The 18068-nt window shown below is 32.6% G+C and overlaps 2 protein-coding genes across 2 annotated transcripts in view; both read left to right on the top strand.

Annotated features, from left to right (window-relative positions):
* LOC106459272 (proline-rich antigen homolog) overlaps positions 1 to 2734 on the top strand; it is an 8114-nt gene extending 5380 nt beyond the window's left edge. Inside the window, exons 2-3 of the mRNA XM_013918885.2 lie at positions 986 to 1219; positions 2020 to 2734. Of these exons, the coding sequence (XP_013774339.1) occupies positions 987 to 1219; positions 2020 to 2113 (327 nt within the window). The 5' untranslated portion in view covers position 986 and the 3' untranslated portion in view covers positions 2114 to 2734. The remainder of the gene's footprint in view (positions 1 to 985; positions 1220 to 2019) is intronic.
* Positions 2735 to 8442: 5708 nt separating this feature from the next.
* LOC106459213 (stress-activated protein kinase JNK-like) overlaps positions 8443 to 18068 on the top strand; it is a 63095-nt gene continuing 53469 nt past the window's right edge. Inside the window, exons 1-2 of the mRNA XM_022385909.1 lie at positions 8443 to 8576; positions 12884 to 13145. Coding sequence (XP_022241617.1) covers positions 12979 to 13145 — 167 coding nt within the window. The 5' untranslated portion in view covers positions 8443 to 8576; positions 12884 to 12978. The remainder of the gene's footprint in view (positions 8577 to 12883; positions 13146 to 18068) is intronic.

Raw genomic sequence — 18068 nt, 5'->3', positions numbered from 1 at the left:
CGAAAAGGGTATGTTAATTAGAACTGTGGATAATAGACACAACTTAACATTCTGTGAGTAATGCAATAACGCAACAAGGGTTATTACCTAGGATTCAGTAACAGTGTAAACAAAATAACAATTCCTGAGAGGGAGGAAGAGGTCTACGCTGAACCCCAACCCACCCTGGTCTAAAACATGGACCGAATCCAGATGAAAAACGAAGAGAACGATGTGACAACTTTTAGGCTATGTGTCCAAGTGACGCTAATTGCACTACACTAAATTTGTACAAAGTTACTTAATATGCGTGTATGCTAACACAAATACTTCGTTAAAAAGAAAAAAAAACATACTGATTGATCTACTCCGCTGGCTAGAAACAATCCACTTTCTTTTTAACTAATATTTTAAAGCTTTGCGGATCCTCGTATTTATATTCTACCCCTAGAATTTACTAGAAAACCTGACGTCAAATCTTTATAACTTTTTAGGTCTAATTTAACGTCACTTGAGTGAGGAAGCACATTTTACTATTATGATAATAATAAGTAGGCAAACAGCGATTTATAAGCATAATGAAATGATTTATTTATGGTGGAACATACTGCGTGTTTCGATAAATCATTGGTCTGTCGTCTTACTTATCACTAATTTAATGTCATAATTAAGATCTCTAGCTCCTTCTAGCTAACATCTAAATTAAAACATTAAAAATAAAGTCTACAATAATTGTTTTATTTCATAAATCATACTCACCCTAAGATTTAGAAAATTCATATTTATTTGTGTATGCTGTTAACTTTGTTCTCTATTTTTCAGATAATGTTTTGATATTGGTAATTGTTGATATTTTATAATTTCGTTAACATTTAAGCATGTTTTTTACGACCAACTTTAGATAATTATGTGAAAAAGTTGTGGTTTCGCTTGGGTATAAATTCGTAATACTGATATATTTATCGTTCTGTGTTTGTTATTTTCACGTGACTATTTTATACTTTAGTATGAGCTACCAAGGAAACTACAATCAACCGCCCCCTGGTGGATATTATCAGGGTAGTACATATTATCCACCGCCACAACCTCAAGGTGGCGCTTATTACCCACCACCACAACCTCAAGGTGGCGCTTATTACCCACCACCACAACCTTCTGGTGGTTACTACCCTCCTCCTCCTCAGCCTCCACCACCAGGAGGTTATTTGCCCCAAGGTCAACAGCCCGGTGCTACTACAGTGTAAGTATAGTTTTGTCATGTTTATATATATTTTAAATTTTGGTTCAACTTACTTACAATTACAAAATGATGTTTAGCACTATTTATAGTCAACTTTATTGTATATCAGACCGGTACGCAGAATATTTGAAAGGGGGGGGTTCTAATTTGTGAGATCAAAATCCAACACATATTGTGCAAAACAAAATCAGCATGCTAATGCTAGAGGGGTCTGGGGCATGCTCCCCATAAAATTTGTAAAAAATTAGTTGCTATGAGATTAAACTTGGAATTAATATTGCATGAAATATAGCTTAAACAGTTGCTTGGCTGTTCACATAAAATCCACAAACATCCAATGAAAAAGTCAAAAAACATTTGTATATACGTTTCAATTGTTTTAATATATTATTTTAGAAGAAGTGGGCTATATTACTGTTTGTTTATTGTACACCTACAATAAAGAATCCGGCCTACAAAACCTGACAGTAACAATATAGCTTCGGACTTCCAATTACAAAGTGTTAATAGAAGCCATTGCATGCGACTATTTCAAGCCAAAAAATACTTCATGAGAAGAATGTATACAATGTAGAAAACGCTGAATACCACGAGGATTTCATCATAAAAATAAGGGGGTTTAGCCGAACCCTATATAACCTCCCCTCCACACGCTCAATAAATGCGTGTATATGATTTTATTAAATTGTTACCATATTTGTATTTCAAAGTTCAAATAACGCTTGTGAAGTTAAATCTACACATAAGAATCCGTATGCAATAAATATAATACTAACGTAAAATTTTTGTTTATTTTCCAGAATTGTGCGAGAAGAAAAGAAAGACAATTGTGGAAGAGACTGTTGTTTATGTGCTTTGTGTCTTGCATTATGCTGTTTCTGTTGTGATGACTAAACTATTGAGCACCACAAATCAACACCTAGAAACGATAACGTTTCCCCAAAATCCTATAATGCAACAAAAGGAAAAACAAACAACTTAAGTTCAGTTGTAAAGCGAAAGCTGTTAAGCCGGAAGAAAAATCTGATTTTGAAGGACATAAGCTGACCTAGATCTTTTGTATCTTTGTTTTTTGGATAGTTGCAATCCTTATAGTTAGAGGGTATATACTAAATAACTTCTGAATATTTCTTTATCTTAGTATGTTATCTAAGCAAAAATTCATTTTGTAAATATGACTTTTTTATTGGCAGTTGATGAAAAAATGATAAAATAATGTTTCGATAATATTCTCCTCAAAGAATAACTTGTAACTATTCTGTCAAACCTTCCTAAGAGAATATGGGAACAAATGAAACTTTAGCACAGTAAGCCTAAATAAGTAATTGTTTGAAACCATGCAATGGTTTTCATTATTGTTTGATGTTTCCTTGTGACTTGGTTATAAAAAGTATGTGTAATTATGAATATAAACTAGTTAGATATATAAAGCAATATTATAGGTTGATTACATTTTTTGGAAAATTTAAATTTTTTATCGAAATATATTTTAAATAAAACGAGATATCAACGTTTTTTTACTTGCACAATAATTTATTTGTAAAGTTTAAAAGATATAAGTTTAAAAAAACCTTATAAACTCAACATGTTTCGGTGGAAATAATTCCACCATCTTCAGGAGAATAAACCATGAAGTACACATGAAGTTTCCTATAAACCTATGTACATGTATAATTATCATGTTTTTACAATAGCACCATTTACAACAACGATTTCCAAAAATGTACTTCCACGTCTCCTGGGCCTAAATCTCTGTTTATACACATTTTGTTTTTAACAATTTCTGTTGATTCTCTTATATTTAGTTCATCTTTTCCGTTACCTGTTTAAGTATTTTTACATTATACCAGTCAATAACATGTGTAGAATTCGCCACATGTTCCGCCAAAGCAGATTCACCTGTTTTTAATTCAACCACCGCATTTTGATGTTCTTTTATTCCAAATTTTAAGTTTCTACTTGTCTGTCCAATATAACTTAGACCATAAATACATGAAATTTTATATATACCACATTTATCCTTTAATTCAATTTTATCTTTCAAACCATTAATTATATGACTTAATTTTAATTGAGTAGTAAAAGTTACTTGGCAATTCATATTTTGCCTAAACACATTACCTATCTTTATTGACCATGGTGAAACACATGGCAAACATATTATTTCTCTACCTACATTTTTTGTTGTCTGCTATTTAGTACATCTAGGAATTTGAAGGCCTTACTTTCAACAAGTTATTTAAAAGAACCCGACCACAGTAAGGACAAACTAAAATGGTTCTACAGTTATTGAAATACAATATAATTTCAGCTCTTTGCCTACTTTTTTGCATGTGCTCTGTAACTGCATCTTTGGTTTTTACAAGTTGCATTTCGTTATTAATCTGTTTATTGCATAATCCCTTGCACTAAATATATTAGTAACAAAGTTGTATATTAAACAAAATCTAAATGAGCGACATGACTTCTTACACCCCATCCTGTATATTTTGAATATTATACTTATATTTAAAAAAAAAAATTATAGTTATAAATGAGAAAACACATATTTTCAAATGCAGTTGTCATTAATATCTTAAATAGGGTTCCATTTGACTGCAAGGTTATGTTTTAGGTTGCTTTACAGTAGTTACTTCAGTCCATAAGAATCGAAGTAGAGAAACAGAAATTGGCTAAAAATTACAACAACAAATAATAATTACACTTGTATTCACCTTAAAAGTAACGCTACTGTGTCCAAAGCTATTGTGACTTTCCTTCTCATAAAAAAAAATCAAAAAATTTACAAACACTAATGATTTCATTCTGAGCAAGCCAAAATCAACTTAAAATAAAAGTATAAGATTTATTAAACATTTGTATGGACCAAATTAAATAAATAAAACTTATTATTGGATATATTTCGACTATGAAGTTATTTTTTAATGTGTGGAAGAACAACTGCAAGTTTTTTATAGGTTGTTTAAGCAGAGTATTCATGATGAGTACACTAGAATAAGCGACAACTCGCAACTGCCTGTTATAGAAAAACATAAGGGTAGAGGACGAAGTTTTGACTTTCGAAAGTATTTCCTCTTTAGATCAGAGTGTGTTTTATTTTACCTGGCAGTTATTTCGATTTAATATCTCCTTGGAGCGCTTTGAAATGAATGTTTATCTTCGTCTCACTCATGATGGGAATGAGAGGCTTTACACGGAAAACTGTGAGTTTAGATCATACGTTGAATCTTCTCTTGCATTACTTCTAACTAACGACCAACATCGGACTTATGGTTCTTCAGGACGGCGGGGAATCTATAAATTCAATGCCTAGATACTTTGTTGTGGGGAGAAACGGGAGCACCCCGAGAAAATCCACGTTCACTGGTCAGACGCAAAATAATTTATCTGATCAGTGCCCGATTAAAACCCGGATGATATTGTGGCAAAATGATGAAGAAGGAAGGAGTGATAAGCGTGGTGGTTGACTTGTATTACAGGGATTTCTTCTTAGCGAAGATGTGGCTGAAAGAAGTTGGTTGGATAAGGGGAAATCTAGCTAGGGATGGGTATTCACCCTCACTGGTGAAAGGGTGATGGAAGAAAGAGAAATTGGCGCGGAGCTCTTCTATAGCTATGTGGTATGGTGGTACACAATCAACGGAGATGTTGATTTGTAGTGAGGTTGTCGAATCGGATGGAAAGTTAAAAGTAAATTTAAAAAATGTATGTAGAACAGACCTTCTCAGGGCTGGGATCGAAGGATCCAAAGAAATAAGTTTTTTGTATGTGTGTGTGTGGGGGGGGGGGAGTAGTACCCAGAGAAAACCCACTTTCACTGCCAGGGCGCCGAATAAAACTGACTGGAAGATAATAGAGAAGACAAAAACAACGAGAATTAGTAGGTGTGATGGATTACACTGTTAACTTTAATAGTTTTTTTTATGATAGTTAAAAAGGCTGAACGGATGAAAGGTCGAGAATAAACTGGGAATATTTTGGTCGGAGTCAGGTTCATATCTGTTGGTGTGGACAAGGTGAAGGAATGGTGACTTCAGTGGGAAGACACTCGGTGGGTCGTGGAATTGGATTCGTCTGGGTCTCTTGGTAGATTGACTGGGGCTGTCTGTAGATGTAAAGGCGTCGCACATGGTGGTCTGTGGTATCGGAGTCTGGGTGGACTGTAATTTCTTCTTGGGCAGTATGGTCTGAGTGTACTTTTCAGTAGAATCTGATGTGGCTTTGTTGACGGATGTTGATTCGGTGTAGTGCTTTGGTGGTCTGTTGATCTGTGTAGGGCAACAGGAATAATTGCTGGAAAGGGTAATAGAAGTGATGGGACGACTATACGGGCGTTCGGCTCTGAAATGAAAAAAAAATGTGAAAGTTACATCCTTGGGTTTAAAATGAAATTGGCAGCTTGTCTTGATGTAGTAACTATCTTCATGAAATGTGTGTATCTGGACGTTTGGTATTGGATACGATGTACTGCATGTACTCTGGTCTGGGTTATTTCTTGTAATGACACGCGGATTTCATCTGGAGAGATCGACTGGTGGACGTCCCTGAGGAAGACAGGAAAAAGGTCATATTTAGAATGGAAGGCTTGCAGATTATGGGTAGAGGGCAATTCTACGAGAAGCATAAGTATTGGTGATCTTCGTTTGTGATGGGTTGACTAAAAAATGGCAAAAAATCATGCCAGACTATTTAAATTTGTTTGTTTTTGAATTTCGCGCAAAGTTACACGATGGCTATCTGCGCTAGCCGTCCCTAATTTAGCAGTGTAAGATAGAGGGAAGGCAGCTAGTCATCATCACCCACCGCCAACTCTTGAGCTACTCTTTTACCAACGAATATTGGGATTGACCATAACTTTATAACGCCCTCACGGCTGAAAGCATGTTTGGTGGGAAGGGGATTCGAACCCGTAACCCTCAGGTTGCGAGTCGAGCGCCATAACCACTTGGCCATGGACTATTTAAGGACACTAGATGAAAGTTGACACATTGAGTTGCAGCAGTTATTTTGGACTTGGAGCTATGCAGCAGTACACCCACCCTCTAGATACATAAGTATGAGTATACCGTCGTGCCTGAATACTTACGTCAAACAGTATAGAATAGGGCTGAGCATGGTTTAGTTCTTAACCTCCCAAATAACAAAGTCCAAGGTTAAAGCTTAATTATAATCAGTGCTATTGAACACTCCCAAATTTTCAGATTTGGGGATGTTATAGATAATTCTGATTTTCGTTCAATACTAGCCAAATATGTAGCAACCACTGCTGACTGATTGCTTTCCTATGGTCAGCAGTTCTAAATTAAAGATGGCTATGTCTGACCTGGTCGTCTGATATCACATAAGGTGACATTCAGGATGAAAGTACTGTTACGACAGTAGAAGTCACGTGACGCTGGTAACATGTGATGAGTTTCTAGAAGGATCATGAAGACTTGAGTGTTTGCCAGACGCCCTCTATTTTGTATATAAGCCCGGCAAATAAAGCGGAGATGAAAAGTGACGGCATAGAGAATTGCAGATAGACAGATAATTGAGTCAAGTGAGCGGTAGTGACCGTAAGTAAAGTGCGTGAATCGTTGTGAATTATAGCGTGTGTTTAAGCTAAAGTGACGGTATAAATTTTATGTATTGCAAAGTTGTATTGAGAAAGAATAAACTAATTTTATTTAAGAAAGGACTTGTATCGCTGAAGTTCCTCCGGAAGAATTTATACCGGAAATTAACAAACGACGAGAGACGTAACAGTACTGATACATATTCGTACCTAAAAAATTATTAAAAATATTTTACTTTTCTACTCTTAGTGATGCTGTAATGTTTTCAAATAGCACTAATTTTTCAGTGACAAGACAAATCTACTGAATAACGGGTGATTCATCAAGATACTTCACTATTATTTGATAGAATTCGATAGAAATAAAGAGAGACTGGACACAAATCTACAATGACAATAAACAATCTTTATTCAACTCAACACAATGAAACTATACTTACTTGTCGCAGTGGACAGTGTACTTTACTAAAGATTTGGAGTTAAACTTGTCTATAGCTTATTCAAAAGAGGTTGTATGCAAGACTAATTTGCTACAGACTACGTCTCTCAAGATCCTTACTCAGGCTGAATAAATATCTTGTTACTTAGTTAAATCGTTCGTTGTGACTAGCACAACTTACGTAACTTGTTATTTCCAATAGATATAAATATATACCTAAGATATCAATTCACTGCTAGTAGAAAAGATGACTACCTGTTTACACATACTACAAGTATGGGTGTCCGCAGAACTTTTTCCAGGGAGGCGTAAAGTTTTCTAGGGGGAGGCAAAGTAGTGTGAAATTGCGAATTGAATAAACAATTCATATACATATGCTAAATGAATAAAAGAATAATTACGTTTCTTATTACAAGGGGGCAAATGCGGACGCCCATGTCTACAGGTGGCTTTGCAGTTATCTTTACCATAGGAAGGTAAAAATGTTACTCTAGGTGAATGACATAGAACAATAGGTAGCTAGAGTAACATTAAGTTAACGACCTTCTTGACCAAGTGTTATGTAGAAACTCCAAATACTTGTACATATAACAAACCTTAAAGAATTCCAATATTAATAGATGTATTTTTTATTTATGTCAAGCACACAGCTAGCTGTACTCCGCCCATCATGAGTATCGAAACCCGATTGTTTAGCGTTATAAGCCCTCAAACTCATCACTGAGCCCCGGGGGAGTTAATAGAAGGAAGTAGAAAGTATATGGTGTGCTTATATTTGTTTATTTGTTGTTAAGCATAAAACTACACAATAGTTTATCTGCGCTCTGCCAACCAAGGGTATTGAAACCCGATTTTTAGCGTTATATACCTACAGACTTACTGCTGTGCCATGTATATCACAATATATAAGTATTGGTAGTTTTATATTTTAATATTTTTGTAAATTATAGGATCTACTGTTACTTGCCTTTTGATATAAAGAGCTAAAAATATTCCATGTTTAAATATTACCCGAAATTTTTTTTAAATGTTGAGAAAGGCATTTTTTTTATTTGTATTTTACAGTGCTATGACAACTACTCACGAATTGATGACGTCAGCATTTCTCGCAGTTCATGAGGCTATAGTGTTGTCGAGATAAATGCAGAAGTCAGGTAGGCTTAGATTTTAGATGAGTTTTGTTAAATTGGATGACATTTTAAAAGTAATTGTTGTTTAAGAGGAAATTACAAATTATAATAATGTGAAGACTGAGAATTTTTCAATTTCGTTCAGTGATAATTACGTTATGCAAGAGAATGAAATGGCTTTTATGCCGGAGACCGAGTCCGAAAACATGAAAAACTAATACCATTACAACTGTACAGTATACTACTACTAGTAGTAATAATACAAGTTTTAATTTATAACTCATTTAAGTGTAACTGTCACAGTGTCAGTGTTATAATATAACCTACATAGATATGATGATAATAATTGAGTGTACTTCTAATATGGTAATACTAATAGAATAAGTTAATCTTAAACGAGAGGCACCTCCAGTAATAATAATATTATTATTAATAATAATACGAATATCATAATTAAATTAAATTAATATTGTTGTAACTTGTAGATGTAGCACAAACTACAAAGTACAAGTTGAGTGTAACTTACAATTTCTATAACTTATAAATATAAGTGGGGTTGTTATTTTGATGATTTGTACTTAAATTAAAATTGTACTACATAGGTACATTTTCGTACTTAAAATTTGTTAATGTTATTGGTTTGTTTTTACCCCCCTCTCACTATTTTGGTAACCCTGCTCAGAAATTTTATCATTATTTTACATTAAACTGCTTATAGTGTTGTACTGTCATAAATGATCTAATAAAATCACTTGAATAGTTTACAGATGATATTATAATGAATTATTTTTTTTTAGATTAAAATACACAACCATCTTCACCAGTACTTTTAGTTTTACATCCAATATTAGGCTAAGTAATAAAAGGTATCATTAAAAAACTAAAAAGTGCCTCCCAATTGCCCCATTCTTTTAAAAGCTTTGTCATCATATGAAAAACAAACTTTTTTTTAACGTGGCTTCTGGTAAATTGTCTTTAACATAAGTTGTTTTTTTTGTATCAATGAAAAATTTCAAACTATTTAGTGATTTTAACATTTTTTATCATATAAGTAAAAAAAATCAATAGTGGAGTTTTTGTTCACTACTGATTATTTACTACAAGTCTAAGGCCATTAATTTTTAACTGTTTGAATACATAAGCAGTAATACAGCACATATATAACAATATGTACAATATTTATACAGAATGTGTTGTAAGAAGTATTATGTTTATTATGTCTCAAGCATTGGATTCATATACAGTTTTTTATCATGGATTAGAAAATTTCAAATAAGATACAATAGGTTTGATTTGTTAAACTAGCTCCAGAAGAATAAAAAAAATAAACATTTAATTGTTAAATGTTTTTCAGGAGTAACCTTCTACTTTAACAGGTGAACACACAATCATATATGAACATCAGTTTTATTGTTTGTGGCATATTAAAAGATTTAAGTGATAAAAAATCTGAAATTGAACAGGAAGGAAGGGTGTATAGAAATGGGGAATCTCTTAAATATGCTTTAAAATGGCTGTATGAGAAGATGAAAATAATTATTAAACATAAATAAAGTTTTAAAACAGCTATTTATGGGGTAATCGATTTATGTAAGTAAGTCTGTAACAGTGAGGAATTTACAATACATTCAAATTACAAATACATCCAATTAAATAATTATGTTTATGATGATACTAGCTCCATCTGTTTTTTAACTTGATACAAATATAATGGTGCTTCTGATGTATTTTATTTATGTTAATTTTAATTCTTTGATCATTATTCTCTGTGTTTCCAACATTTTGCTTTTGTTAGGGTTTTTATTTACATTTAATATTTTAAAAGATTTGTGGTGTTTCTGAACCTAATGTTCATTTATGTTTGATTCTTATCATTTTTCATGTTCTTTGCATCTGGTCATTATTTTCTACTTGTTTCTCCTGTACTTTAACTTTCACAGTCTTAACAATCTATTTTCTACCTGTACCATTGACATATGTTTTTAATTTTATGGAAACATCAAGTTATAATTTTTAACAATTGATAAAACATAAGTTCATAATTGAAGAAAAATAATAATGCTGAGATAGGAATCAAATACTTTTGTTATTATAAACTGCGAAAATGTAAAAAGTTAAAACTACTGTAAAGTTCAAAATGTCAGAAACAAAATTTTTGTGTATACATTAAACAAATATTTAGAAACTACTGTTCCTATATATGCATTAAACTCTAACATTTGGAAACTACTGTTCCTATGGGCTATGTTAACATCCTTGAGTCTTGCATATTCTCTTTTAGGATTTATTTGTGTGCATGACTAGAATTGTAGGCCAGTCTAAAGTACATAGTGTTACTAAGAAATCTTTGTGTTCCCGTATTAAACTCGCAAGTAGTTTTTTTTTCATGCTAATAGTGAAACTGATTTAGTGTTGCAAGTCACTTAGAATCAAGAAACTTGCTACATAGAATAAAAAAATATGAATGAATCACCTATATTGTCTGAGCTGATATTTCTCCAGATCAGTTTCTTAATAAATGTAACATTTATTTATAAAACAAGTAATTGTGTACCAGGTGATATCATGTTATAAATGGTTGCAAAGTTTTTAAACATCCTTTTTATAACAGATTCGTGATCATGCAACCTAAGTTGAGTTCGTGGGTATATTTTTTAGGTAGGTTTCATCAAGCTTTTTTAAAGAATATCCATGCTGTAGTTTTACATGAAACATTTCAGATGAATGAGATATGGCCTGTTTTTGTTTTTAAATGTTAGGAATATTTAAGTATATGATACAAAATTCCACTGGAGAAAAAACAGGTTAAGGTAATTTTGGGTCATGTATAATATTAAACGATAACAAGGGATCGTTTAGTCTATCTAGACCATCCTATTCACCAAGTTAAACTAAACACTGAAAAACTTGAGGTCAACACCTTACCATTCAAATATTTATCAAGTTTACTCATAAGCTCCCTTAGATTAACAGCTGCTACTTCATTTGAAGGCAACTCATTCTGAAAGCCAACTACCCTGTTAGAAAAGTAAAGCTGTCTTAACTAAAGATGACTCCTACCTGCAAAAATTTATATTTGTTTCCACTTGTCTTACCATTAACTATGAGAAAAGATGATGTATCAACACTATCAGTTCCCTTAAACACTTCAATCAGGTACCCTCTAGCTTGTCTTTCTTCCAGAGAAAAGTTCAGAGATCTTAACCTATCCTCGTATGCTAATATTTCCAACCAAGGTAACATCCTGGTAGTTCTCTGAACTCTTTCCAACAATTCGTCGTCTAAGGTAAGGAGCTCAAAACTGAACACAGTACTCCAAATGTGGCTTAACCAATGACCTATACAATGACATTATAACCTCTTTAGACTTGTATTCAGTATTTTTGTGGATACAGCCTAAAATCATAGTTGCCTTACCACTAGCAACAGCACACTGCTTGGCTTAAGAGACTAATGAACTAGAACACCTAGATCTTTTTCTTCCATAACACTGTTAAGATTATTCCCATCAAAATTATACTCATAATTCAAATTGTGATATCCTACATGTGTTACCTTGCTTTCATTATAATTAAAAGTTATCTGCCATTTATTTGCTAAACTCACCAAATAATCCAAATCCTTTTGTAAAGCAGTAGCATCCTCTTTACAGCCAGTAAACCCAAAGTTTTATGTTGTCAGCAAATTTAAATAATTTGTTGACTATTCCTTCACCTTTACCCTCATATTAAAGATATGTTAACTTTTTACACAAGACTCATTACGTAAGTACATTGATTCCTCCTCTGAGTATTACAGGTGCCTGTTGATGAAGCCAGTAGATCAAAATGCAATTATTTCCCATTGTGGATTGTTTCAGTTTAAGATTCTTCCCTTTGTACTATACAATCTACTTTTATCTTTTTCTGTCAGAACTGTTCTATAAAATGTCATATAATTATGATATAGTAGCAACAGCTAAATAGTTTAAAGAAATTTTAAAAGGCACTGAAATTATTGAACCAAAGTAATCTCACTGTAAAGTTTGAATGTCATTTTTACCAAACTGAGTGTCCATTTTTAAGTTTTCTTGTTTTAGAAACTAGCTGCATGTGATATACTTTACAAAATAATTAGATGTTACTCATAAGAGAGCACTTTTATTTACTTTACATAATATTCATCACTGTAACCCCATACTATCATCAATATGGAAATAATTTGGATGTATCCAGGGTTTATTGTATCATAATGAAAAGGCATTGTGAACAGCTAATAACGAAAGACTAGCTAATACCTTTTTGCTTTGTCTATATTTTTTAACTATATCTTGTATAATTTTTTCACTTAATTAAAACTGTTGTTCACTTAGTATGTTAAAACTTACAAGTAATGTTTATACATTGTGTCTATACTATTTGCTCTTTCAAGGTGTAAGTGAACTTTGAGAAGTTTTTAAACCTGAAACCATGGTGTTAATCTTCTGTAATTGTAAAACCATAGCTATAAATAGTAGTAGTATATTGTACCTATTTAATATACATTTAATTTTTTTTCAGATGCACCTTTATTTGAAGCCATAGCATCTAGCACCTTATTCCTGTAGTTGGATATTTGTGAGATCTCTGTTTCTCAAGTGGATGTGGAACCCCTGATGCGATTGTGCCCTGAAGGATCTAGTGTAGCCAGCCACTCCAGTGACATGTCCAGCAAAAATTCTAGCATGTTCTATACTGTCGAGGTGGGCGATGCCCAGTTTACAATTCTTAAACGATACCAGAACCTTAGGCCTATTGGTTCTGGTGCTCAAGGAATTGTGTGGTGAGTCCTTTTACTATATGCATCTACTTATTTCATGTGCACATACTTCAGCAAAAATAGTGTTAATTCATTAAATTTGAAAATAATGATCCCTGTGATCTCAACTCTGACCTGAAGCAGTCCAGGATAGTGTTCATTGATAAGTAATTAGAAAATTCTCAGATGCCCAACCATCATGATTAAAAATGCTAATATTGGTCTCATTTTCAAAACAGTAACATTTTGTAAACATGAAATGACAAAACAAGAATAAACATGTTATGTGTTGTTTTGATTTAGTAAGGTTTTATTTAGTATAAGGCCCCTCTGAATCATGAAAAAAAATGTGGTTGCATTTTGGTTCATGGTGATTTATCATTATAAGCAGCTTATTAGAAAATGAAAACAGGTGATATAGATTTAGGATTTTTCACATTATTTTTGGGAAAGATATCAATTACAAAATAAATGTTATACTTTACAGGTAATATTATATAATGATATTTTAATTTAAAGTGTCTAATAATTTATTACGTACCTCTCAACAATGTTTGAAAACTATGTATTTGCATATTCAAAATTAATTGATCAAGTAGTATTTCATCTAATTGCTTAACTCTTTCAGCATGAGCTCAGTCCCTGGGACTGACCTCGTAACTATTTTGTGCTTGTTATAGTTTTCATGCTATAACTTTTAAATTAGTAAGCGAATGTTAATGAAATTTGGCAGATTGTCAGTTAACATTACAATGCTTTCATATGCAAAATATCTAATTTTAAATTATCTTAAGGTTTGTAAAGTAATGTTTTTTATGCCTTTTTTTTTCTTTTTTGTATGTTGCAAAGTAATTTTCATTTTAAGGTTAAAAATACTTTAATGCAACAGAAAATTTTCAAATTTCACATGTGAAATCTTTATAATGTCCCGATAGTTATCAAATGCTTCTTAAGAAAAAAAACTTCATATTTTATCTGTTATTTTCAGTAATTAATCTCTGTACAGGTTCAGTAGATTGGGCCGATCTCGCAATCACCATAAAAATTAGGAAATAAATATAAATTATGCCTCTTTCATTCTAGAATGAACACAAATTTTAACACGAATACATAAATGTTTAGACTAAATAGCTTAAATCTCATAATATTATACATTTATATATATATTTAATATTTCTATTTTATTGACCTTTCAGCCATGCCTGGCTAATAATACAGAAGTTACAATGCCGCGGCTCACGTGCACTCATCTTATTTGAACCAGTGCTGCATTCAACATACCACATGACACACAAAAATTGATGTTTATCTGTGTTTTTTAATATTTGCTTTTAAATTAAGAAATTGAGCAATGATACTAAAAGTTAAATTATAGTATACACTTTGATACCAAAGTTATTGACATAAATTCATGAAAGAATAGTTCAATAAAATTTTTAATGCAAATCAACAAATGAGATGACATGGCCTTTCACCTGTGACTAATCTCAAAAGGGTTAAGCCCATTAGGTGCGAATTATGGTCACATATAATGGCTATACTAGTAAACAATGGGTAAGTTCAAAATACTTCAGACTTGTATGGCATGAGTTTGGGTAGCCTTCTACCATCAGCATCATTATCAAAGACCATATTGTGACAAGCTGTTAAAATTTTCTTGTATCAAGGTTTACCAAATGTGGCAATTACAAGTAGACATACCTGATTTATACTAGATTAAAAAATAGAATAAAACCACTTGAGGTACCTGATTCTGTATTGTTTTGTCAGTATTAACTAATAGAGGTGTGTAATGGTATGGAGAACATTGTAATAGAGTTTAGTTCCTTTAGAAAGGTAAATAACATCCACTATGTACCTGAATGTTGTTGCCACTTGTCTCCATTCCAAAGTGCTGCTTGCCCAACCTGCTACCAAAATGATCATGTAACAATCCAGTGTGTTTGTATTCCTGAAATCAGTTTGAAGTGACTTCAGTCATCTTCCTTGGGAAGCACAATTACCAAGTCTCAATCTGATTGAACACTTCATTCCACAGTTTTTAGGAGACATCTTGATAAGTCAGCTCAGTTGAACAAACTACCTTCTGTCATTTTGTAAAGTCTGTGTCCAGACCATTATTGCAACTAAAGGTGATCAAATCCAGTATTAGGTGAAGGTCCTGTTAAGCTTATCACTGAGTGTAGATGTCACTTTTACATGTGTAAAACACTCAATCTTTATTCAATACAGCATACATGGAAATAAAAGCTGTACCCCACTACATAGAGTAGTCATAAAGACATGGTATACTCCTCTTTTATTTTAAGAAAGAAAAGGCTTGATTGAATATGAATGATATGGTAAAAATTTTCATTATGGATACTGAAATGTCTCTTGTCAGTTACTATATAGTTAGATACTACTATAATCAGTAATTCATCACATCTCTGTATATGTACGTAATTCATGCATCTAACATTTAAAACATTTCTCCAGTGAAGCAAAATAGCAGTAGGTTTTGATCATTAATTATGTGAACATTCCGTGGAATGTCAATAAAAATATGTTTAAGGAGTACCATTAGAATTTCTTGTAATCTGTGTGTGTGTGTGTGTATTATGAATTGCTTGTTATAAATAGCTAAATTCAGTCTAAATGTTTTTAGCCTGTGTTATAGTGTAGCTTGATGAGAACATAAAACGTTTATTAAATAAGCACAAAATGTTAGTTTTTCTTGTAAAAGGATGTGTTTTATCAAGTATAATTACCTTCTTTTTTAATATAGTTATGGGTATTTTATGTTGAATATTTGACCTGTAGTGACTTGTGAGAGAAAATTATGCTTTGTATGTATTGTAAAATATAACACTTTTTTAGCAAGATGTTGTAAACAATCAATGACATAATAAACTAAATATGAAATTATTCTAAGCCATTTTGACAACAAATTTATAGAACATTTCTGGCCCTTTAGTGGCTCAGAGGTAAGTCTTAGGGCTTATTAAACTGAGTTTCAGTACCGTTGGTGGCCACAGCACAAATAGCTTTTTGTGTAGCTTTGTGCTTAATAACAAACAAACAAAAGAACATTTCATTACAAATTGGTAAACAATAACCTGAGCAATATGTATTCAGTAATACAGAAAGAAAAATAAGTATTTTCGTTTGCATATGATTCTCCATTAATGATTCTCCATAACAGAACATTTGAATATTTTATATGAAAACAAGCTGTTTGTTGTTTAGATTTGTGTCACATGAAGTTCTTAACAAGTTGTTAAGCAAAATGCTTGTCATTGTGTTTAGTTGTTAAAATTCTAGAGGAAAAAATATCAGAAAAATGTTTAGTTAGTATATGAATTCTAATCTATTAATGTACTAAAACTTGATAACGAGGAACCCACTTTCTAAAAAATAAAAGTTTTGAGATGCTTGATTTGGTAATGAAAAACTTTATTATAATATAAGACGTTTTGACAAGATTTTGTCCTCCTCAGGTACAAGTAGTTCACAGAGATACGGGAGTGTGTGTATATATATATATCAAGCAATCTCAAAACTTCTGTTAATGTATAATATCCAGAAAGAGCTCATGTGTTTAACCCTATCCTGACGGTTATATTTGGGGATAAATAAATATTCTAAATTACATATATATTATTTGGGTTTTTGTACCCAGAAAAATGTGCTCTCTTTAATATTTTTCCCCATGCCTACTGATTTGTGTTTTGAGGCAAAACTCTATTTAATTATGTATATTTCTGTTGCCATGTTGTTTTTGTACTGGATAAAGATTTACACAATTGTATCCTTTTCCCTTGTCTGTTGGTTTTTTACCAGAAGGAAGATTATGCCTACAACTATATATGCAACCAGTTTTTTCTATGATTGATGTATAAAACTATTTTATTATGTTTCTAGAGAAATAGGACAAACCATTAACTTTATTAATCTGTGTAATGCAGTCTTTTCCTCCTTTTTTTTCATTCATTTTCCTTCTCCTTCTGATCCTTACTGTCTTCTGCTTCTTGAGACCATGGTATTGGATCTTTTGGACAAGAGAACCATTGAGAGAGTCTTTTTGACCATCTCCAGAGTTTTATTCTCATCTTTCTGTTGTCCCAAAAATCCAGGACCTTTCTTCTCTCAACCAATATCTAGTGATTCCTCAGTTCAAGAAGAAGTGTTTTATTCCTCTTTGTAAGTTTGGGCAGCTCCCAGAATCTTAGAGATTGTAGAGCATACAGTAGCTCTGGGAGTTTGAATCCCTGTCACCAAACATGCTCTTCCTATATGGTCGCTGACTGGGCTAGCCACACAGGTGTAAAAATTCCTGGCATACAAAAGTAACAGTCGACCTCTAATTCGATGGGATTGAGGGTGAAATGAAAAATAATGAATGAAAAGTGGCTAGTTGAGAGCTAGCTAGGCAGAAGGTGTAAAAGCTTGATCTTCAATAGCAAAAGTCAGAATTGAAATCTAAAGTCAATCAAATTCTGATTAGTAAGAAGTTTTAGTTAGAAATCTATGTTCAATGTTCTAACAGCCTGGTTACTACAAGTTTGTGTCTTAAAGTTGTCATTAGACACAGAGTATGAAAATCATAAAATTTGAGTCATTGCCAATTATATTTCAACAGGCTGACATGTAAGTACATGTATATTGCATGTAGGAAATGTATTTCTTATACCTGTGGGCTTCCCAATATGGCTGAGTTCATTTGATCTCATGCTTGATCAACATTCAACTGTGCTATCTACTGCTGCCATTTCTGTGTCAACATCTTACACAGCTATCCTGGAACCAGACCTCATTCCCTTTGGTACTGTCTGGTTGTTATACAAAGATCCTGGTGCCAATAGGTAAGAAATTGGGGGTCTGAGACTGTAAGATGCTGATTCCTACACAAATAACCAAAACATAAGCTACCCACTGTACAAGTGTAAGTTTAGGTACAGGCCAGAG

The sequence above is a fragment of the Limulus polyphemus genome, unplaced genomic scaffold (assembly GCF_000517525.1).
Source record: "Limulus polyphemus unplaced genomic scaffold, Limulus_polyphemus-2.1.2 Scaffold26, whole genome shotgun sequence".
Lineage (NCBI taxonomy): Eukaryota > Metazoa > Arthropoda > Merostomata > Xiphosura > Limulidae > Limulus > Limulus polyphemus.
The sequence above is the reverse complement of the archived record's forward strand: the minus strand, read 5'-3'. Positions and strand labels throughout refer to the sequence as shown.